We start from the raw sequence: 23,834 nt of genomic DNA, 5'->3' as shown, positions 1-23,834 counted from the left end.
AATTTCTTTGGGAAAATTATTAGGATTTTTTTTTACCTTAGCCTTCATGGTAACTTAAATTTTATTATATACTTTCAAAAAGGGAGATGTAAAGTTAAAAAGTATCAATTTGGTGTCGTAAACTTTTCTTTTTTCATTTTAAAGAAAAAAGAATGACAATATGTTATTTAATATTAATTTAGTGTAGGATAATAAAAAGATAATTATTTGGGTTTTATTTAATTTTTTCCTTTTTATATATTTTTCTAATACGTGCATTTAATGGTATTGAGAAAGTGCATTTAAAATGGTTTTCCTTTTTGAGAGAATTGTCTCTCAAATGTTTATTCAAAAAACACCAATGGATGATTTTTTAAAATTTTAAAAGTATTTTTAAAATTTTATTAAATATTTAATTTGCAAAAAAATATATTTTATATTATAAATGTTTTTTAAAAGTATTGTCAAGTAGATTATAGATTATGTTTCACAATATTTTTATTTAAATTTTTTTAATTGAAATATTTTCTTTAAAAGTAATTTTTTGATTTTTTAAAATCACTTTTAAAGTTTTATTAAATACTTATGTCATTTTTTGATAACTATTTTTCAAAACAATTCTGAAATATAGTTTTTTAAAACTAATCTATAATGTTTTGTAAAATAAAAATATATTTGGGAATCCGAAATATTTTTAACATATTTTTAATATTTTTAAATATATTTGAAAAAATAATTTTTATATCAAAAACTTTATTTTTAATTATTATATATGATTGTATAATTATTTTTTAAAACAATTCTAAAAAAAACAAGTGAAAATAACTGAAAACAACAAAAAGATGTTATATTATTGATATAAAAAAATAGAAAATAGTTTCTAGTTGTTAAACGAGTTTTTCAATTTTTTTATTATAAAAAATAGAAAACTAGTTTTGAAAACAATTATTAAACAAACTCTTAATGTTTCTTAAGCTAAATGTGCTTTCTAAAATATGGGACCGAAAAATACTATTTAATGTAAAAATTTGTCCCCAATTGAAATACATATATGAATTATTTTCATAATATAATATAGGAAAAGGATTTGCAAAATCAATTGATAAATCCACTTGCAATCCGGCTCATGTTGCACTTGGAACATATGCATGCACATGGATTCCATGAGAGCTCCCATGGATACGGGTGTTGTTGGTTCGATGAAATTGTAAATTATGTAAAGACCTGTATCCCATCGCCCAAATGGGCTTTTAAATTTTTCTTCCTAAGACATCACAAAAAATCTTCAAAGGGATCCTCACAACTTTTTAAATGTATTTACATGATTAAGAGGGATATGAGACATTATAAAAAAACTTCAAGAATATAATCATGTGAGTCTACCAATCAAATATAAACTATTTTTAATATTGTAGACGTGTTTTAAAGGCGTATAAATCACACAATATCTACAAAATTGGATGTGAATCAATACAAATTAAGTATAATTTTTAAAAAATTTCAATAAATTGAATCTTTTCATGTTTTTTTTTTTTCATGAAAGTACACTTTGTATCTAGAAAATAAAACATTTTGGACTAAAAAATGATAGAAAATAAACAAATATAAAGAATGAATAATAAAAAAACTCATCATAACATTAATTTAATACAAGAATTGTTTAAGCATAACCTAATTTCATCTTAAACTTTAAATTATTTGGATAATATAAGTGGTGGATTGTTCAATTTGTTTCAAAATAAGGAATTTGGTTAACCAAAAAAAAGTAATACAATAAATTATTGGAAAAAGATATCACAATCAAAAATAAAAAATAAAAATCCCGTTTGACCTACTAAATTCATGAACTTTATGACATGGAATTACATGAGCACAAATTTGTAAGTCAAAGTTTCTTAAAAAATTCATTTAGCAGACGTTTAGAAATCTTTTTTAATGATAAATGAATCTTGGTTAATTATAAAATAAAGAATTTCTCAACCCTGATAAAAAAAATAAAAATTGGAAACGAAAGATAAGAAAGAAGGCATTTCTGATTAGCTTACTTCCAGCTATTAAACTAAGTCTCAAGTCTTCGTACATACCTGACCCGGAAAAAAGGGTCAAAATTAAGCCTGGGGCCCAGGCGGGCTTCATATGAAGCAAATGGCTTCCATCCGAGAAACATCATCCCTGGAGTTTTCACTTGTACAGGGAAGAACTCATTTGTCAACGAGAAAAAGAGAAACAGCCTGCTGTGCCCCAGTTTTTTGTGCTTTAATTTTCTGTGTGTTGTGGTTCTCTGAAATTGGATGAGAAAATATATATCAAATAAAGGATGGTAGGTAAGTATGACAACATACCATGTGGGGCGAGCATTTGCCTTGACATTTAGCAGTATTCAAACAGAAGCCACCAACTCACGGATCAGTAAGATTGTTTCATGCAAAGACTATGATGGAAATGGAAAAAGGAATTCTATATTTCAAATAGGTAAGAGTAGTATACAAAAGGATTTGCGCCTACTCTAAGCAAAATCCAAAACAAGAGATGCAGTGAATATGTCTGCGATCACTGATCAGTCTTCGCCGGGGACGCTGCACCGGCACAGCGGACAGGAGTTGCGGAGGGAGAGCCATGAAGCTATACAACCGGCATGGTAGAAATGGCCACAGGGAAGTTGCTTACCACCCTCACCTGATTGAAAGCCTTCCCTGCAGACCGTGCAGGCGTCCACTGCAGTAACCGTCGGCATGGTGGATACCATGGAGGTTGATTTTGAGATCTCACTCGTATCATCCACTGCTGTTATAGCCAGGTCGAGATCAAAGCACAGATCGATATGACGGTTCACCATGAGGCTTGATTCTGGGGATTTGGCTGCCATACAAACACAGAGACAGAGAGAGATATTTATAGAGGGAGTCTTATCTATAAGAGAGAGTGGGGGTTTGACATTGTGACCAACTGTCTGGATTTTTATAGTTGGAGGGGCACCAAAAGTGCAAAGGCGCGTCCTACACGGACTAGCCTTTGTGATGAAACTCTGCCCACCATCAAGGCTTGGTTTCTCTGCAATGGGCATGGGTACAGTAATTACAAACGTAAGCTCTGACACAGTCAAGACACGACCATGATGGGTTGATGATCAAAGTGATTGGAGAATTGCATTCTGGCCGCTGCGTACGCCAGAGCAGCTAAGTTCTCCCCTTTTGACCGAAATACGAGACAATGAACAAGTGGACACTGGACATGACGTGGGCCACCCTCATCCCATGCGTGAACCATGTGGTTTGATCAAAGCTGTTCCCTTGCTAGGTTTTGGATCATGATTGGGAAGTATTAGGCGAGCCGTTTCATGTTGGAAATGGTTCATTTTGGACTCTTGACTCTTGACTCTCTACAAAGACAATAGGAACCCGCCTCTTTTGAAGTGTCCACATTCCACAATCTCTCCTACGCTTTATTAGATATAAATTTGTAGTTGAATGCAGATTAATGAAATAGTGTAGAGTGGACCAGGGATAAGGCTCACCCAGCTGGAGTTTAAAGGCCCATTTGGAGTCTACCTTGGGCCCGAGTCCACTAACAATAACAATTTGACGGGCCGGTTGGATCCACAAGTGTGTTAGCCCCAAGCCCCGCTTATGTCGCCCCAATAATTAATTTGACACGCCAAGGATAGATCGGAATCAATATGGGAGCAAAGAACCAAACACGTGGCTGAATCCAATAAGCACCTAAAACAAACATAGTAGCAAGTGCATTCCAGCTAATATTCTACTAAATTAACAATAATAATTGGGATGTATCTCATGATTAACCAAATCAAGCTGCGATTTCTTATATCCTACCATTCCAATAATCTAAACCTTGAGATACTCGTGAAGAAACCAACCAATTGCTTGGTTCCTAAGTTAAAATCATCCATTTTCGGTAAAAACAGCTGAAAATAGTGCTCAGACCTTTCCTGGGACACAACTGACACTGTTACCAAACAGTCCCTCCCCTGTGATAGGTATTCGGTGTTCCATGTTCAACATTTTCCACGTTGGGGGTTAATATAGTCATTAAATCCATGGAATCTTTGCCCTCAACTTTTTCCTACTTCTATCCAAGACTTGTGGAGGAACTAGTCTCCGTTAGAGGAGATACGTGTCCTGTCCTGACGTGGGGCTGAGTAAAAACCACGTGTCATCTTCTTATTTGCTCGTCGCCTGTCTCGTCAATACGACCTTAATCCCACGCTGGATCCACCACCACATCCATCTCATGTGAACATATGATGGGCTGACAGCCGTCAGATCTCCCTCATCGTCCGTCAACGTGTCGGCCAACCGACTTCCTGATACTTCTAACTTGTAAAGGTCAAATTCTATTTTAAGACGGATGCCACGTGGCCACTACGAAGAGAGAGTACCATTTGCCAGGTCCGCCTAACATATACTGCTAGATTCCTCACGGAGAGAGGCAATCATTCGGTGGACGCGGTTTTGTGGTAAAAGGTTACAATTGTGAGATGGTGAAAATGGGGGTGAGAAAGAAAGGAAACGGACAGCTCACAGGGTGACACATCATGCGATGATTGCTGGTGCAGAAACTGGAGGGAACCAAGTCCACCACCGAATCACTATGACTACAACAATAATTCAGAGACTCGACCTCTACCGCAACACCAGCTTGGCACCGTCAGATCAGAGAGGGACACGTGGCGACGCAGCGAAAAGCAACTGAGTACGACTACAATCAATTGGCTTCACTACGGATGCGTGTGTCATCGAGTCACATCTCCTCACACGTGTCACCTCCTAGCTCTCCCCCCTCTCCTTTTATCCCATTCTCGCTCTTTTCCTTCTCTCCTCCTCCTTTGTTATACTCTCTGCTGGATGTGAAGGCATTCCAGTTTCCACAAATGGAGCCCTTGGAAGACGATGATCTCCAGCCTCTTGGATCCGAACACGAACTGGATTCTACAGGCTCCGGCGTTTCCTCAATACTCGGCACTGAAGACGCTCGCAGCACCACTAGCTCCGGCGGTGACATATCCGTTACTAGCAGCAGCTCCGGCGAGTATCTCGCTGCCGTTGTAGCAGAGGCCGTGGTTCCGCGGATGGAGAATCCTACTCCTGCAAGCTACAGCGGCGGAAGCGGAGGGGAGACGACGGTGACGGTAGCGGCGAGAGAGAAGTGTGTGGGGAGGAACAACAAGGGAGTGACCTGGGGGTTCACTTCGGTGATTGGGAGACGGAGAGAGATGGAGGACGCCGTGGCGGTTGTCCCGGGGTTCATGTCTCGCACGTGCGATCACATCGGCGGTTGTACGGCACCAGCTTCGAGAACCTCCAGAGAGATCTCCCCCGTCCATTTCTTCGGCGTCTACGACGGCCATGGTGGCTCTCAGGTAGTCCGTTATTTAGTACAATTCAATGCTTCATATTTTTTTAAAAAAATTAGCATCATATAATTTAATTAAAAAGTTACGATTGCTTCTGACGAGGCATGACACGTTTCACAACGAGAGTGGTCCCATAAAATACAGAAACATCGTGTCAGAAGAATTTATGGCCCGTTTCTTTTTCCAAGACACGTGTCACTATAGTCGTAGAACTCATGAGGCGTGAAGCTTCTGTGACGGGTGGGGGTGATGAGTGTCCTCACAAAAGCATCGTCACCCTCCCTTCGCGGATTAGTATTTGTAGGGACCCACTCAAAACTAAGCGTTGGTTGAGGAATCTGAGAGGTAGAGACATCACAAACGTAGATGACGTTGACAATTTTCTTGCTTTGTTTTAAACTCAACAAGATCAAGGGCAAGCAACTCACAGCCTTCTGATTGGTACATACAATTATATCTTGCACATAGGGGTGGCTTGAGGCTTGTAGGTGGGTTGGCCAGGATCTAGAGCCTCCTCTTTTGTTGGAAATAGAAATCTAGGTGGGACCGCATATTTTTCTATGCGCCACGTGTACGTAGATACAGTGGTTTGTATGGTGGGCGGTGGTTTTATTTGGTCGGACCATAATTATGCTTCCTTATGATCAAGCCACCTTTTGGAGGGCCTTTATGGTTGTGCCACTTGGCATGATCGTACAGAAAAGTTGCGCTTTCTAATTTTGTATACTGATTTTTTTACTTTATGAATCACAAAAATCACAAACTTTAGGTTACGTGTTCGAAAGTATCGTTGAGTTGGTCCTAAAAATATTTTTAAGGGCAGCAGTGGACAAAACTGCAAGTGTTATGAGACATTCAAGGGTTTAGCGTTACGTATTTTTCTTATGAGATAATATATGATAAATTTTAAATTCGTGAATTGAAAAACTAGTATATGGATATTTTGGAAGAAATTACATTATCTTTTTACTATTTGCAATTCAATTACTGTAATAGAAAAATAAATTTTAGTATATCAATAATATTGTTTTATATAAACTAAATAAAAACTGAAAAAATAATTTCTTAATATATTTAAAATTAATTTATATTAATTATTTTTAAAATAATAAAATATTTAATTTTTTCTTTTTTTCTTTTTCTTTTTATATTTTAATTTTTATTTAATAAATAATGATATACATTTAAATAAAACATAATTAATTGAGGAAAATTGTGAAGATAAATTTCATTTTAGGGAGAATTGTATTTTAGGCCTTTTAATAACATATAATAAGTCAAATGGATGTAATTGGGCTAAAGTCCATTATATATATACATAGATGATATGACTTTGTAAAAATGAAAAATTGGAATAAGTATGCTTTGCTTAGAAAATGATAAAGATTTTGTTAGAATATATAGAGATGGATAGATAGATAGATTTCATTTCATTTCTTTTATTGTTTTTTTTTTCCTTTTTTTTTTCTTCCTCTTGGTTAATAATATAAAACAAGTCAAAAATTATTCATTAGAGAAAAAAAAAATTTAAAACTCAATATTTATTTTTTAAAGTAAAAAATTGAAGAAACGTCCCCGTCAATCTTTTTTTCTTAAATTAAAAAAAAATCAAACAAGGAAAAAAGAGACATTTTTTTCTTTTATGATGACACATTACACACATACAAGGGAGCAAAAATAATGACATTTATATGTAGATTTCTACATTGCATTACCAATTATAAGAGAAATTTCAAAACAATATTGATAATTGTTGGTTATTACCAATTATGAAGAAAAATATTAAAATAACGGATTTTATGGTTACTACGTATTAAAAGGAATTTAGGAGTTTTAGGTCATATTTAGTTTAAAAAATGTTTTTATTTTTTATATTTTAGGGGAAATAACGTACACATGCACTATTTACAAAATATGGATAAAAAGAGAACCCAAAAAAGTTATTTGTATAAGAAGTGTATTTTGGGAAAACAAATCCCATTTCATGCACTAGAACTGTGCCTACTTCACATTACTTGAAAAATGTTTTTATATGTGTATATGAGTTGCCACTTATATCGGCCTAACTCACATGAGGATGGTATATCATTCAACAAATAAATGTACTTTGAGCTCAAAACAATGTTATTTTAAGCTCAAAATAGTATTATTTTAATATTAAAACATAAGTAAGGACATTTTTTTGGTAATGTGAGATAGACATTGTTTCAATGCACGAAATAATAATTATTTTTTTTCCAAATGCACTCTCCGTAAAAATGTTTTTTCTTTTTTTTATAGATTTTCTTTTCATCCATATTTCATAAATAATGCATGTTAACATAATTTCCTCCTTATTTTATGGAAACCGTTTTTATTTTGATATTTTTCTTTTCTTTTTATTTTTGAAAATGTGTTTGTTTAAGAAAAATTATTTTTTTTTTCTTCAGATATTTAATGCACAAAATCTCATTTTAAGTTTTCACTTTTGTTGGAAATGGTAAAAAAATAAAATAATAATAATTAAACTTCTATATAATATATATCATGTTAGGAGATATGTTTTTAATGATAATATATATACATATATGTTAATTTTATGATGTATATAATGTTATATATTCTTATGTTTTATAATTTATGAGCATTATATATACTTAGAGCTATTCAATGAAATTATTCTAATGAAATACTTATACCATACTTTTAAGATAATATTTAGTTTAAAATATATATGAGATACTGTTTTATTCATATTAATAATTTAATATTTGTTTGTTATATTCATTTTCTGTTATATTGTGGGTCATACAAAGTTTTTGTGTAAAATCATTTTTCATTTTCTCGAGAAAAATTTAAAGACACTTTATTGGCGTTTCTATTTTTTTTTCCTTTTCAAACTTTATTTTCGATGAAAATGAAAAAATATTTGGATGTTTCATTGATTTCTATTTTCTTTGAAAAAACAAAATGGCCCTTAGGTTTTTGCTTTTTAATGTGTGTTTTTTTTTAATATTATTTTCCTTAAAAATTATATTATACCAATTAATAATATTTAGGTGTTATTAAATAGTCAATTGGTCAAATATCTTCTACATCAATTATATACTAACTTTTAGGTTTTGGGCTAAATCTATATCTTACAAATCCTTTAGACCCATTATATGTCATTGAAAGCCTTAAAAGGATACTTCTCCTTGTAATAAATAACATTTTGATGTTTATTATTTTGTCATTTTCATATGAGGTTTTGATTGTTAATTAATAAAATTAGTATTTAATAAAAAAAAACACTAGATTAATTTGGAAGTATTTTTTTAATTTAATGTTATTTGTGGATTTTTATTTGTGAAAATAAAAATAGAAAAAGAGAAGGGTATCTCCATCTATGAATTGGCAAGCTTCAATCCATGAAATACATTCATCAAATATGGGGTGACCTAGAATCATGCTTCACTTAAATATTTAGAAATCATTTCAATTGTTGATAAAACTTAAAATAGTTTTAAGGATATCCATATAATATTAGTGTAAGGGAGTTGTTTTTTCGTGTATCATTTAACTTCCTATGGCCTTTGAACCACATATTTACATCGCTTACACTTTTGTGTGCTTTTTCCTTAGATCTGTTATTATATTTTATTTATAATTTTTTTTAAGTATTGATATTTGAGGTCCTTTTCTATCTTCATTTAATTTTCCTTCTATATTTTTTTCCTCAAATCCAAAATGGTGAAAGAGTATTGCTTAAAAATTTTATTTTATTTTATTTTTTTCAACTTTTTCATGGACAATCAAATTCAAAAATAAAAAATAAATTTTTTTTCAATACCGTTTTCTTTCTTTCAGTTTTTCTGCTCTGTTTTCTTTCTTTAACATTTTCCAAAAATGAAACATAGTGCTCAAATCTAAATTTAGATTAAAAAATTTAATAAAATTCCACTATTTTACTTATAAATATGTGACAGCTTTGAGTTAATGATACTATGGCTTCTTGGATTTTAGATGTGGAGATAACTTTTTTTTTTATAGCGAATTTGTGGATCGGGGTAGGGCCTCAAATATAAACTCTTAAACTCTTAAGTTAGCCGCAGAGGGTTGGGCTGGGCTTAGTGTGATCAGATTGGACTGGCCAAAATTCCCTGGTGGATTGGTAATGGGCCAAGCGCCAGATTTACTCCCACCAGTTATAGGGAGAAGTAGAACCACTTGAATATGAAATGTAATTATCTAAGATGGTTGGTGTACGATATGAAGGCCCATCACTAGACTAGTAAGTAGGGATGCTTTTAGGGGAGTTGAATAAAGTAGCGTGTGCAAGATAGAATATGATTTGATTTTTATGGGCATGATTTTTTGATTCCTATTTATATTTTTAATTGTAATCCAAATGTAATAAATGAGAAATGAATTCTATTTCTTCTTTGTGTTCCTTATTCCCAAAGAAATGGAATCTTTGATAGAGCAGTGCAGGAATGACTTGTGCATCGAGTGGTTGCTAGTGCTTAGAGACCATGTTCAGTTGAGTTATCTAAGGTCCTTAGGTTGAATGAGGGGGATCAGAACCTTGGTTGTCCTTTGGCCTCTATTAAGTTTCCTTACTTTGTTGAAAGCTATGGATAAGGGTTCGTGCTGAACCTGTTTTAGGCATTAAAATCATTGGAAGGGACTATAGGGCTTGTTTGGAAGTAACAGCCTTGGCCTCTTCCCTTCATGCTTGTACCTCTTTAAGTTGATATTGCTATTCATAGAACTAGAAATGCTCCTTGTTATTGAAAACCAATTATTTATGTGGTTTAAGGCACATCAAATATGAGCCAACAAACTTGAGTGTTTTGGAAAGCGGCTAACAAATCAGACTTTATTTTTTGAATCATTGTTTATCTTGGAGTGGCAAATAAATCCCTCCAAATCACTGCCCCTGCTTGAACTACCAATTTTCCTTGGGTCGCACATGGAAAAAGAGAAAGAACTTAGATTCATATTTAACAAACAAATAAGGAAAATGTAAATTATGATCAAATAGGGAAAGTGCAAATTATGGAGAGGGGGTTGAACCTGAGACCTCTTGCCAAACTTCCTAAAAACTTAAGCTTGCAACATTTGAGCTCAATATACATATCATGCTTCTTAACATATTTGTAAAGAACCCACTTTTAATCATGTAGATATTATTCACTCTAAGTTCAAATGGTCCTTACGAGTTTAAAATGTGTCTATAAGGTTAGGAGAAACTTATGTATCCTTTTCTCCTATTTTATCCCATGCAGACACAACGAAAATGTTGTGTCCCATGGGATTACGAGGTAATATAGACAAAAACCCTTAACTAGACTAAACAAACCTCCCACATCGGAACCGAGAATAAGCTCTAATTCCATATTATGTTAAACTACCAATTTTCCTTAAAGGTTTAAGAATCATATCATACTCCTTAACACCCCCAACATGATACTGGTTGATACTCAAAACCCTATATAACTTGTTAGAATCATCATTGAATCAATTAATTAAAAATCTATCAATTACTAATAAAATCTAGTTAATCTTCTTTATCTTGTTTGAGGATGCAGTCATTCACAATTATCCCATGACTTAACCCTTGGAGACTCACAATGGGCTGACCATCCCACATAATACACCCATCCCAAGGCCCTTACACCACTTACGATGAACTAACCATCTCTTGTCTTACACACCAATCCAAAGTTATTTCTTCAACCGCAATTTTCTCGGGAGTGGCAATGTTGCATGCCTAACGCTACCTGCTCGGATATTGTTTGGGAACAAGACAGTGATACACAAGCACTACAATGGCGTATCCATGACTTGTTCATCAAGAGTATATTTTTAGTCTTCAATTCTTCCACTCTTAGTGCCATTACTTTGTGTTGTGTTGCTATGGTGCTCAAAAATAATAATAATATGGCAAGAATAGCCAGGGCATCAGGACACCACGTTATTTATTTTGTTGGTTATGACAGGTGGCTAAATTTTGTGCTGAGAGGATGCATGAAATGGTAGTGGAGGAGTGGGACCGGGAAGCAGTTGACGGATATGAATGGCGTAGGAGATGGGAAGTGGCATTTTCTAGTGGTTTTGAGAGGGCCGACAATGTGGTTATGACAGAGGAGGTGGCACCAGAAATGGTTGGTTCAACTGCTGTCGTGGTGGTTCTATCAGGTTGCCAGATTATTACATCCAATTGTGGTGACTCAAGGGCAGTGCTCTGCCGAGGGACTCAAACAATCCCCTTAACTGTTGATCAGAAGGTCATATTAGAAACTCTCTAACCTGCAATTTTCTAAATTTATGCACAATGTTGTTCCCTTTTTTGTATTGTTCTTCTTTTACTTGGTTTTTCAGTTCTGATATTTTAAAATCTCAGATTCTCAAGGACTTTTTGTTTCTAATTATTTATATACTGAAGTCATCTGGTCTCAAAATTGGAAAAGAGGATTAGAAAAGCTTCATTATTGACAGCTACTAGCAAACTACTCATTCTTTATATCGTTATGATTATGTCAACAACAGGATTTAAGGACACATTGTTATTGGTTTTGTCGCTTTTACAGCCTGATAGAGAAGATGAACTCCGACGAATTGAAGGAGAGGGAGGGAAAGTCATAAACTGGAACGGTGCTAGGGTTTTCGGAGTTCTTGCTATGTCCAGAGCCATAGGTTTGCCCTGTACTTTAATTATCTACTTCATTTTGAAATGTCCAGTTTAGCAGTTTTCAAGCTAGTCATCGCTGTTTATATATGATTCTGTGAATCTTTACGCAGATAGGGGTTCTACTAAATTTTTAGTTGACAATCTAGACTGAAATATTCGTGATGTTGATGCGTGGATGATTGGGGTTTTTTTTTATTTACTTTGTTTTCTTTTGTTTCTAATAGATTTTATATAAAAGGCCATTATAGTACATATGCCTATGATATTTCTAGATGCTTTGAATCACTAATATGAAAAAACTGTAAGTTCTCTTTAGAAGAAGTTTTGAAACATTACTTGTGATTACATGTGATTTACAGTCTGAATTATCACGTTGTAAGTAGGTGGAATGGGAGGAAAACTGACAGCAGGTTAGGGTGCCCTTTTTTTTTTTGGTAGAGGAGAGCACATAAGTAACTGGAAAAGAGGGAAAAACAGTTAGAACATGAATAACCCTGTACCATCCTGGTCCTTTTAAAGTTCAAATGTGACCTTTTCTCTTTTGATTCTTCCAAAGTGAGAAACTGTGGCCACACATACATACATACGTATATATTTGGTAGGCACACCTGACATTAAACTACAAGGTGCCTACGAGATGTGTTGCAGCCTGGATATGTGGGAAACATACATGGAATTTCCAACAAACATAAACAAAAGGGAAAAACAGGACTCAGTTATGACAACTGAACGCATCAACAAAATCTGTAAAAGGCATTCTATTCCTCACAGTTTTACTGGCCTATACAAATGGGACATTTTATATAGTTCTAACTCCGACCTCTCCAAGAAGCTTTTACGCATGAATCACCCAGAATCTTCTGTTTCAGGAAGACCAAAATAAGGAAAATGAAGCTGTATTCTATATTTTTCTATTCTTGTTATGAAAAGATATATCTTTAAAATACTTAGGAAACACCCAAAGAATACCAACTGATGAAAACAACAGGGATCCAAGCCTTTGAGCCATTCCACAATTGATAAACAAACAGTTGGTTGATTCCTCATTCTTTCTGTGCAAGCAGCACCAATTATCTAAACAATACCATTTCTCTAAAGCTAATACAAGGTAAGAATTTTTTCTTTCTAACAGGTGACAAGCAAAGAAATTTTGGAGAGAATTAGACAATTTCTATACAGGAAAAAAAAAATAAAAAAATCCCAAGACTTGAACCTAAAGCCGTATAGATAGACTTAATTAAGAAGCAACGATCTGTAGATAACTTCCTCTCAAATTTGTCCTTTCATGGTTTCAATGACCTCCACTACCTCTCACATCTCAGTAGTATACCACCTTACCTCTTTGATCTCCTTAGATGGAGAATCAATTTGGAAATGGTTCTCCCCACACCAAATATCTACCAACTTTTAGTTCCAAGTCCATTCCCCATATTGGAGCATTGTTCAACTGAGTCATGAACGACTAGGGAGTTGCTCCCACATGGGCGAATCACATAAGAGTTAAACTTTTCACACCTCTTGCAACCATAATCTCATTACATGAATTATTATCCTGATTTACATAATTATGACGTTTTGAGCCTTTGTATCATTCAACGTGAAATTGATTGTGGAATAATTTTTTTAGTATAGAATGTTGTGAATATCACCCAATATCAATGTGACATGCTATGATTAATTTGTCTTGTGAGCCTCTGAGTTAGCATCTGATACCTTTACTTTGAACCATGCATATGACTCATAGGTGTTAAGTATTGGGGAACTTTGTAAAGATAGTTGGTTTATTGTTTAGAAGCTTATGTTTTAAGTATTAGTGAACTGTGTAAAGATGGTTGGTTTATTGTTTAGAAGCTTACATTTTAAGTATTAGTGAACTGTGGAAAGCTGGTTGGTTTATTGTTTAGAAGCTTACGTTTTTAAGGCAATCAGTTATTTAGTATAGCGTCAAAGCTAAAAACACTACCCTGGTTCTTGAGATCGTAAGAATGCTAAAGAGGGGCTAATAGAGACAACATTGCATCCCCTATTGATGGAAGGAAAAAGTTGGCCTAGTGCATAAAGATAAGGTTATAGGATAAGAGAAAAACCTTATTCTATATCTCTTTAGCCTTAGAAATCATTATCTTGTTTCTGTTCTCCAATAGCCCCTGAATTTCTAGAGTACCCATGGAATTATCATTGAATTTTTAGCCACCCATTTCCATCGTCATTCTTATTGGCTTTTTTTTTTTTCCAAGTACCAAAAGTTTAGTTTAGTTTCTCTTCAATGTTTTAAAACATGATTTCTTGTTTTTGCATTTCTACCTCTTGATTGGGTATTTGATATCTGATACATTTTGGAGAAAAATAATGTTATTTTAGTTAAACTAAATGGCAAACATTATATAGGATAGTCATTTCTACTCAAATGCTATGCAGAAGGACACAGTCTTGGAGGATATCTTAATGGAACAACCATAAAACCTGCTAGTGGCAGCAGATTGATACACACTAGTTCCAAAATAATTTTAAAGTGGCTACTAGAATTTTAATTTCATTGGACATAAGTCATTCTCTACCAAACTTTTTTCCCCAATTTTTTTTTCATGTTTTATATATATTTTTTTATTTGATACATCATACCAGACTTTGGTTCTTGGAGGTCTTGGGTTCTAACATCTTTATTTGTTTATTACCACATTTATTGAACTAAAATCCAGGAGGGGGATGCACCTAAAGTAGGGTATTAAGTGTTTATTAACCTAATAAACATTGTTGACTCATTTATTATAAACTTAAACTTTTGAGCCAATTTGTAGTTCAATAAAGAAACAAAGGCATCCATCATTTTGTTTTAGACCTCCAAAGACCAGATATTGTCACCCTTTTCTCATCCTAGAACACCCTTTGCCCATGTCACTCACTAAAATTTCTCACAATGACATTTCTCCACTACCTATCTTTATCCATAGTAAATCTCGATAGCCACTTACCTTAAAGCCATTTTAGAAACAATGAACTCTAAGATATACAGACTGCCTCTCTTTAGGAAAACAAAAATTGCCTAGCCAACCTTATTTCACTAGTCCTTTTTACCGCATAAAATCTCTTTGAATCTTCTACATCCTAACTTGAACAGATATTGGCATCACAAAAAAGAATTATTATTTTAACTATTTGTGCATTCTTCAATGAACATGCGAAATACTCCAGTTTGTTTCCTGTCATGATCCAAGTCATCATATTTGATCTTATTTAGTTTATTCTCCTCTCTCAAAGGATTCCCTTAGGAGAAAAAAAGGGTTTCTATATTTTTCACTAAAATATTGATTTTTGTCAACATGACTTAAATTTCAGTATCTTAGATTCAAAGAGGAGTTCTCTTGAAATACTTTAACATTCGACCATAAGATCAATTGACCATTGAAAATGGCTTCTCAATGATATGAGCAATTGGGGGGAAAGCATGTGTTGGTTTATTGGTGTAACAAAAATTCAACTAGATTAGTCCAAACTTTTGCTAATTTCTTGACAAAATTAAACATGTATAATTCAACAATTTGGGTTGACACTGATCCAACAATCAGTTGAATAATCATTCAACAATTTTGGGCCACGAAGGATCCAAATTTGACAAAACAATTCCAACTAAGTATTTCTACAATATGAATAAAATTCAATCATCAAATATGCATAAGTAACTTTCATCTCAATCATTCACCATCACTAGAATGCAAAGATAACAGTAATTAATGAAATGTAAATTCACAATCACATGAGACATTGGTACAATGTGGAAAACCTCTAGAAGAGGTAAAAAACTAGAGCCCACGGCTACACAAACATCTACTAAGAATCAAAATAAATACATGATTTTTATCTAACCCAAGATGATTGATCCTCCCATGGAACTACTGGCTGAGCATTCTTCATCCTTAATTACCTGAGCCTCACACTTTTCTCTTAGTAACAACACCTTGGATTTATAACAAGGTGCAAGCTGATAATTCCTTGAATTCATTTCAAGTATCCATTCAGGTTGGGAATCTGAAAATGAAATAGATTGAAGAGTGTGACCAACTAAAACTAATGAAGGAAGAATTGAATCTCCAGATGATACTCATTTTTCACTCAAAAATTAGATTTAAGAGCTAGCAAAAATCTCTCAAAATAGTGTTCTTCCTTAACCTTCAATGGAGGCTTACACTTACAGGTATATATTCCAAAAGTAGCAGAGTATTGGTCATTTCTGAATGGTCCAGAAATGGCCAGAAACACAAGAATGAGATCAAAGATTGATTGACCAACCAATCAAGTGAGGTTGATTAGTCAATGGATTGTAGTGCTTTTGGTTTATTTAGGTGATGGATCATCCCAATGTGTGGGTTGAGCTCTCCCTCTCAGAAATAAAGGTGTCACTTGTCTTGGCTATTTCTAAACTGCTTAACAACAACCTAAATTGTAAAACCATGCTCAAAAATGTTTTTCAACTTAAATTCATCCATAAGTCTTGCAAACTTATCTCCTGCACGATGGAACCCAATTTCAATGTATAGATGATGCTTTAACTCTTTGGTTAGCGAGTAGCTCAAGAAAGGATCATGTTCGCTCAAACTGATTTTACAAGGGATCATTAGCCCAGAATTGCTGATAACAAAGTATACATCAATATTAGTCTCCTTGCTCTTTCTATGAGTCTTATGATTTCATGATAACTGGATATCAGGAGGAACTTGCAAATTCAATTAAATTCTAATTCCTAACCACACTGGTGTTTGTAGTTCATTTTTTTTGTTGCACACTGCATGTATATGATATGTTATAGTATTTTCTGCTTAATGTGTATGTTCAGGAGATCGATATTTGCGGCCATGGATTATTCCAGTGCCTGAGATCACTTTCACAACAAGGTGTGATGAGGATGAATGTTTGATTTTGGCAAGTGATGGGCTTTGGGATGTTATGTCAAATGATGAAGTTGGAGAGGTGGCTCGCCGCCTTCTAAGACGGCGGCGAAGGTTAATGATGGCTGATGAGACTCCTGCACAATCTGTTGCTGATAATCTCACTGAAATAGCATACGGGAGAAATAGCTCAGACAACATATCTATCATTGTTGTTGATCTGAAATCAAAGAGAAGGCGTCAGCAAAGGCAATGAAAAGGGTGCAGAACCATTCTCTCTCCCCAAGATCCAATTATTTCTCACCTTCTGAGTCTGGAGGTGAGAAGACAGGAATGATCTAGTGCTGTTCCAACATTTCTATAGATGAATGGTCCTGACATGACTCAAGTCAGTTTTTAGCAGCCTTCAGCTACTATTTCTGACCTATACAGAGCTGAATGGCAGTAGACTGCTGCTCTATAACAACAAGATCAATTTGTTACTGCTAGACACTAGATCAATCCTCAATTTTAATTGGTTTGGTCAAGGAAAAAATAAAGGTAAACCATTATCTGTTCCATTAGATTTCTGTGAAAATGAAGAAAGAAAGAAAAGAAAAGAAAATAGCACAGAAGCTTTTTCTTTTGAGCTCTAATTTTTCACTTGTGTCTTCCCTTCCCCACCTTGCTTCATCCTTGATGTGAGGGAAGAGAAAGAACTATGCAAACCACAAGCATTTTGGATCATGAGTGCATACTACTGGACATTTTTTCTACTCATCTTGTTTCTTAATGCAGTGTTAAATTTCCTGGTTAAGATTGGTTTTGTTTGGAAAGATTGTTCTCTGATATCTTCTCAAAGTAGTAGAGAGGGGACAAATGAAGTTCTTCTGTGGGGCAGTAAAGCTTAAATAGTTCTTCTGTTTCATCTTCCAATTCACTAACATTTAGAAGGAAGGCTCTTCCGGTTGCACTGTGGTATGCATGTATGTATTGGTTCATTTATTTATTGGTAAAAGTATTGTGTGAAGTAAAGAAAAAATGGAGCTTGATGGTCCAAGGTCTTCTTTGATTTTTGGAGGTTACACTGGCCATGGATTCAAACTAAAGTTTGTTGGCACTCTGTTCATGTAGAAATGACTCATTGGAAGAATATGTAAAATCTTGTACAGCAATGGTCCTGTATTATGGTTTCTCCTACTATGTATAGCTGTCTGTTCTCCATTTGTTGTTAATTGTATTTATATCATCAATCAATGTTTCTTTGCTTGTCCAACTTTACAGTTGTTATTTGCTATAGATTTCTTGCTTTCTGTTATTATTGTTTACAGGGTTGGACTTTATGCCAATTCCCCCATGCCACAGGTTCTCTGTGGTCTGGGATGATCATTTTGGCTGTGGAAAGATTCAATTTTGGGCTTGAGCGGTATATTGTAAATCTATTCTTGACTTCCATAGGCACTGCTTATATCTTATTGTGCTTGTTGCCTTTTTCTTAATCGATGTACTGACAAGTGATAAATAGAACATGGGGAACTGATATTGCTTATAGGTATTTGATTGCGTCCAAGATTGTGCAGAGCAGTCGACATACAATTTCTACCAAAAAACAACCTGGGAGCTACCAGAATAGTAAAAAAATTGATTGTTTTACTATTCTAGTTTTGAATCCTATATTATCAGTGAACTGATGACTCTCTCCCTCTCTGTCTTTCCACTCTCTCTCTCTCTCTATACAACATGGAGCCTAAGATATCATAAATAGCAATTTAATTTCTATTTTTGGCTTCTACTAGAATTTTTTCTTTTTTCTTTTTGTATTATTTTCTTTAAACTGCATAATAGCAGCAGAAGCATTCAACTATTATTTTTGATTCCCCTGGGATAAGGGTCAATTGCTAGTACCAATAACTCTTGTAAAATAAAATTTCACCATATTATTGTTTTTTATTATTATTATTATTTTTGGATACAAGCCTTTTAGAACCCTCTGAAGAGAGGGCATTAAAGTTTGATATCAAGGCGCCAAAAGAGGAAAATCCTAACATATCTGCCCAGATATATTTCCATTTTCATACAGGTTATTCATTGTAGAGTAATTGCTCTGGTGTTTTGATAATACAAGTTTTACGTTGTCATTGCTGACCTGGCAGCTGTGTGATTCACATATGTTTTTTCATTTGGATGACCATTCCATCACATTGCTAAGTGTACTTAACTTGTTTGCTCAGATGACTATATGAAAAAGTAGTCACTCTGATTGTTGGGTGTAGATAATGACAATACAAAGTGGGTAGAGTGGAATAAACCCATTATTTGGTGATGCTCAAAAATCGTGACTCTGCCGTCTGAGAACCAATTAATGCTTGTCTCCACAACTGGCTATATAAGGTCTCCTTTGGATTGCTATTCTGCAGTATCATTCGATTAATTTCCTTAAACCATCTGTTTTCTCTGAGAATGGAGAGCACCCTTCATCAGCAGATCAGTGCCATGAAGCAATCCCTCCTTGATGAGGTTTTTCTCTTCCTCTTTGATGGAAATGTTGTTAGATTCTTTCAATTTTACATTTATGTAAACCTAGCTTTATATTTAAGGCCAATTTTTTTTCCCTAGTGATCAAAAGAAAATGTGGTAGCTTTTTTGTTTTTAGGCTACACTCATACATGAAATTGAATGGTCATTTCCTTGTCTGTGGAAAATCCTTAATTGCTAGAAGAATAACTATATTGATAATTTGTATCAGGGAAAAAGGATTACTTGCTCAAAGTTCAATCTATATGCATGCATTACCCACATATATATGGAAGCTTTTCACATTTATTCCTCCAGTTCTGCTTGGTGAAATTGGTTGCTTTGCATCTTAATTTGTAATTGAAGGCTTGGTTGATTTGAATCCAGTGAACGTGCTATTGGACAATTTTCATCTACTGCAGTTTGTGGAAGAGATCTAAATCGGATATGATAGTTCAATTACAATGTTCATCTGGGGAAATTGATATGTAATTTATGGCAAGGGTTTTTAATTTTCGTTTTTAATTTTTCAAGTTGTGCCTTTCCCTTGAAGATGCCCCAAGATTTGCCTGCTTATGCATGCCAAAGATGTTCATTTTTTCTGTCTCTTTAGATGTGTATGAATGAGGCCTATATTTTTTTTCACTAGACATGTGATGAGCATATGTATAAGACTACTATGATCCTACTGTGAATATGAATGTCACCAAGGCTCAGGGCAGATAATCCTGTGGTGAATCCAGAGTTTGATTTAAGAGGGAGGTTTTTGGTGTTCCCTTTCTGTTCTTTTTTCAATTCTTGGCTTTTCTATCAGAATAAGGAATTTGATGGCTTTGTGATATGCATGTGCACTTGAAGTACTTTGAAATTGTTTACCACTAGAAATGCATTTTTCTGCATTGAAAATATGCTATTATAAGCATGAGCAATGGATGATCAGTTCCCAATCAAATTTGGGTTTGTGCAGGGTTTTGTGGATGGGCATTTTGTTGAGCTGGAGTTGTTGGAAGATGGGGACAATCTGCACTTTACTGAGGAAATCATAACCTTGTTTTTTACGGATTCAGCACGCTTGATTGTTGATGTGGAAAAGGAACTGTTAGTACTCTAAATATCCCACTGTTTTCCTGGTTTTTATATTTTTTTATAAACCATAATAGTCTGGGTTTTTGTTTTTCTATGCAGGAACAATGATCCTATTGATTATAGCAAGGTGGATAAAATCCTCCATCAGTTCAAGGGAAGCAGTTCAAGGTATGAAAAAAAAAGAAAGAAAGAAAGAGCCTCTGCCTGACATTATCATGGATTTGCATGAAATTGAGGTGAAATCCTAAAAATCGTAGTGAGGATGCAATTTTTACTGGGTATTGGTGTGGTGGGATATATTGCAACAACTCAAATCGGCCTTTTGGATCCTGGAAACAACAAAAACATCTCTGGCAATGACCTATTCCCTTTTATCCCAGTGCCATTCATTTTCCTCTTCCCACCCAGTGGTAAGCCTTTGGCACCCAAGTTCTAGACTCATACCCTGGGGTCATGAAAATCCTTGAGAGGCAACATATAAAATTTGCAGTTGTGAAGCTTCTTTATTTTTCCCTTTTTGGGTTTTTTTTTTTCTAAATGCTATAAAAATTAAAAGGAGACTCCCTTGGTCAGCAGAAGGAGTGCTTAACTTGGAGGCAAGCAGGTACCTTCATGTTGCTTTTTGGAGCTCAAATTTGGCATTGAGTCCTTACATCCGAGTAAGGCAGATATTATAATATTCCAGGTGAAACTCTTTGGGAAAGAAAAAAGGGATAGCTAGAGGATAGCAAAGAGCACCAACCCTCATGGCATAGCTTGCCCTGTTTGGTTTTACCCAAAATTTTCATTTGATTTCTGAAGCTGTCATAAGAAGAAACTAATAAAAGATTTAGTGATTTCATCCTCGTTCACAGTTTTATTTCCCTACTTGTTTTGGGAGATATTGTCTGTTTGCCATCATCGTCACCGTCACTTTATTATTTGTCACAGTGTTGGTGCCAACAGAGTTAGACTTCAAGGCACTAAGCTGAGGGAAAGTTGCAAGGATGGAGACGTTGAAGGGTAATGTTTATACTTACCTATCTTTTGATTTACTATTCACTATGATGAACTTCACAATATGCAACTTTTTCACACACTTGATTTTTATGTTTAAATATAGAAAGCATTAATCAGCAGGGAACTCAAATTGGCAATGAGGGGTTCAATTCATATTAACTCCCTTGTTAAGGGCTGCTTTATTTTCACTTTCATCAGAGATTGAGAGAAAACCAAGATGATGGGTAGTTGTTCTTTTCCATTGGGTTTTATGACCATAATTTGTGACAAGTGCATGAATATGAACAGTTGGAAGGCAGCTCTGAAACAGCTGAAGAAAGAGCATGCAACTCTGAAAGAGAAGCTCGATACTTATTTCCAGGTCTGTCTCTCTCACTCTCACTCCCAAATCAGATGATGATGAATGAGATGTTTTGAAAATTTTTTCTTGATATTTCAGTTGGTCAAGCAACTTGGATCTGAAAAGAAAACTGTGTGGCACCCAAATGAAGGACAGGTGGACATGCTGGCCAAGAACCAGCTGATGAAGATGGCAATCACCAAGGATGAAAAAGTGGAGTTTGGGCACAAGGAGGACATGGTAAAGAAGGGGACTGGAAAAGAACCAGGGAAGGTGGTAACTGAGGAAGAAGCAGTGAAGGTGGTGAGTGATGAAGAGTCGGTGCAGATGGTGGCCAAGTAGGTGGCCATGTTGGACCTGAGAAAAGCTACTAGAAGCATGTCATAAGTGAATTCCTGTGCTGGTTTTCTTTTATGTGTTCTAGCGACTAGCTTTTCTGTATGGTGTAGGGATCATCAGACTTTATGGGTGTTTTTGTTTTGTTTTGTTTTGTTTTGTGTTCCAGTGACTAGATTTTCTGAGTGCTTTAGGGATCACTGGGACTTTCTGTGTGTTTTGTTTCGGTACAAGGCCTGGTTATGGTTAAGAAGACTGCATGTTGCGTTTGAGATTTGGTATTTGTTCTCTCTCTTCTTTCTCTTCCTGTGTGACTGAGCAGTTATGTATTGGGAATGACATGAGTGCCTGATATATCTCTTCCGAAAATTTGGCCATGACTTGATGAATGAAGGATGTTTTCCTAACACCTGCTCCCATGGACCATTACCCAACTTGATCAGCAAAAGGATGCTTGACCAACACCCTATTGATATTGTTGGTAGCATGCCTATCTTTATGCTTACGATCTCAATTAAATTTGGGCCTTGCCTATCCAATTACTTTTCATTACCCTGGCTGCCAATCTTTGTCCCGACTCCTTACTGCTATGGTCGTCCATCAACGTGTCTTGTTGCAGCCAAAAATCCACCTGACTTGCCGGAAACCAAAGTTGGCCAATACCAATCCGCTGCTGCCCATCTCAACCCCATGCGAGGTACTCTTCTCCAAGGCCCAAGCTGCCCTTGATGCCATATATATAAAAAGGAGCTTTGGCTCCCATTTGCATTCACCTCTCAATGGTGAGGGATAGACAAATTGTAAGCAAGAACAGAAGAGAGCTAAGGATTTGTGTGAAGGGTCAGTTCGGCATGTTGTCTAGTTTTGGGTTCGAATTTGGTTATGACCTTGTTCGGCTCAGCATTTTGTGTGAGTTTGTTTCGTGTAGAATGTTTTGGTGATGGTCCTCTATTGGGCTTGTTATGAAGAAACAAGTAACAAATATGAAAATGAAAAAATAAACAAGAAAACAATGATACGAGAATACAAGATGTAATGTAGTTCAATAATGATATGAGTGAGGGAAATAAGGAGATTAAGGGTGTGTTTGATAATGTTTAAAAAAAAAAATTGTTAAAAACAAATCTCATTTCATTTAAAAATAAAATTATATTTGAGAACTCAAATGTGAAATATAGTTCCCTTAGCTTATTTTAAATGATGGCGTTGTGTACTCAAAAGTTCCCAAAGCATTATCCATGTTTTTAATTGATTCCCAAAACACTTGATAGAAAATAATTGAAATTTTTTAAATTTATTCCAAAGAATATATTTTCAAAATAAAATTTTAAAAAACTATTATTAATAACAAATTTTCCAAACATGTTTTTCAACTTAGAAAACTATTTATCGTTCTAAATAATAGAGAAAATTATTTTCAAAAATAGTTTCTAAACAAACCTCACTTACTTAAAGGAGTAGTGATAACATTAAAATTCCTAAATCTAAAAGTCAAATTATTTTAGATAGATTATTTCTTTCAATCAAAATCATTTATTTTAAATTTGAGATATTTTAAGGATTAGGAGTTGTATTTGTTTTTCATTTTTCTTTGTAAATTGTTTGATTCTCCTTCACCTAAGCATACTAAGACCTCATATACTTTTATGCGTGAATAAAAGTAGGATTATTTAAAGAAACAATGATGAA

At 34.6% G+C, this 23,834-nt stretch overlaps 3 protein-coding genes across 4 annotated transcripts; 2 read left to right on the top strand and 1 right to left on the bottom strand.

Moving 5' to 3' along the window:
* Positions 1-1,793: 1,793 nt before the first annotated feature.
* Positions 1,794-18,146, top strand: LOC109121390 (probable protein phosphatase 2C 68). Of its 2 annotated transcripts, none has more exons than XM_002280432.5 (4): positions 1,794-5,359; positions 11,317-11,604; positions 11,908-12,013; positions 16,840-18,146. In XM_002280432.5, exons 1-4 carry the CDS (start codon positions 4,724-4,726, stop codon positions 17,145-17,147), a joined length of 1,338 nt encoding a protein of 445 aa, XP_002280468.3. In that variant the 5' UTR covers positions 1,794-4,723; the 3' UTR covers positions 17,148-18,146. The 2 variants fall into 2 exon arrangements, with proteins under 2 accessions (XP_002280468.3, XP_010656268.1); XM_010657966.3 differs by having other exon boundaries at positions 1,794-5,362.
* On the bottom strand, positions 2,537-3,043 carry LOC100853379 (uncharacterized). The gene has a single exon (XM_003633071.4). It carries the CDS (start codon positions 3,041-3,043, stop codon positions 2,537-2,539), a length of 507 nt encoding a protein of 168 aa, XP_003633119.2.
* A 1,050-nt stretch (positions 18,147-19,196) lies between the features above and the next one.
* On the top strand, positions 19,197-22,417 carry LOC100243875 (histidine-containing phosphotransfer protein 4). Its single transcript, XM_002283660.5, has 6 exons — positions 19,197-19,387; positions 20,352-20,482; positions 20,570-20,638; positions 21,401-21,472; positions 21,758-21,830; positions 21,909-22,417. The coding sequence occupies exons 1-6, from the start codon at positions 19,331-19,333 to the stop codon at positions 22,149-22,151; spliced, it is 645 nt and encodes a 214-aa protein (XP_002283696.1). The 5' UTR covers positions 19,197-19,330; the 3' UTR covers positions 22,152-22,417.
* Positions 22,418-23,834: the final 1,417 nt, after the last annotated feature.

This window comes from Vitis vinifera, chromosome 11 (genome assembly GCF_030704535.1).
Source record: "Vitis vinifera cultivar Pinot Noir 40024 chromosome 11, ASM3070453v1".
Taxonomy (NCBI): Eukaryota; Viridiplantae; Streptophyta; class Magnoliopsida; order Vitales; family Vitaceae; genus Vitis; species Vitis vinifera.
Note: the sequence above shows the minus strand (reverse complement) of the source record. Positions and strands in the feature narration are given on the sequence as shown.

Bases quoted from the DNA above. Each gene is read 5' to 3' on its own strand.
- LOC100243875 (XM_002283660.5), top strand. From the start codon at position 19,331: ATGGAGAGCACCCTTCATCAGCAGATCAGTGCCATGAAGCAATCCCTC. The intron at 20,639-21,400 runs GTATGAAAAAAA...TATTTGTCACAG, and splicing joins TTCAAGGGAAGCAGTTCAAG to TGTTGGTGCCAACAGAGTTA. The intron at 21,831-21,908 runs GTCTGTCTCTCT...TTGATATTTCAG, and splicing joins AGCTCGATACTTATTTCCAG to TTGGTCAAGCAACTTGGATC.
- LOC109121390 (XM_010657966.3), top strand. From the start codon at position 4,724: ATGCGTGTGTCATCGAGTCACATCTCCTCACACGTGTCACCTCCTAGC. The intron at 5,363-11,316 runs GTCCGTTATTTA...TGGTTATGACAG, and splicing joins GCCATGGTGGCTCTCAGGTA to GTGGCTAAATTTTGTGCTGA. The intron at 12,014-16,839 runs GTTTGCCCTGTA...GTGTATGTTCAG, and splicing joins TGCTATGTCCAGAGCCATAG to GAGATCGATATTTGCGGCCA.
- LOC100853379 (XM_003633071.4), bottom strand. From the start codon at position 3,043: ATGCCCATTGCAGAGAAACCAAGCCTTGATGGTGGGCAGAGTTTCATC.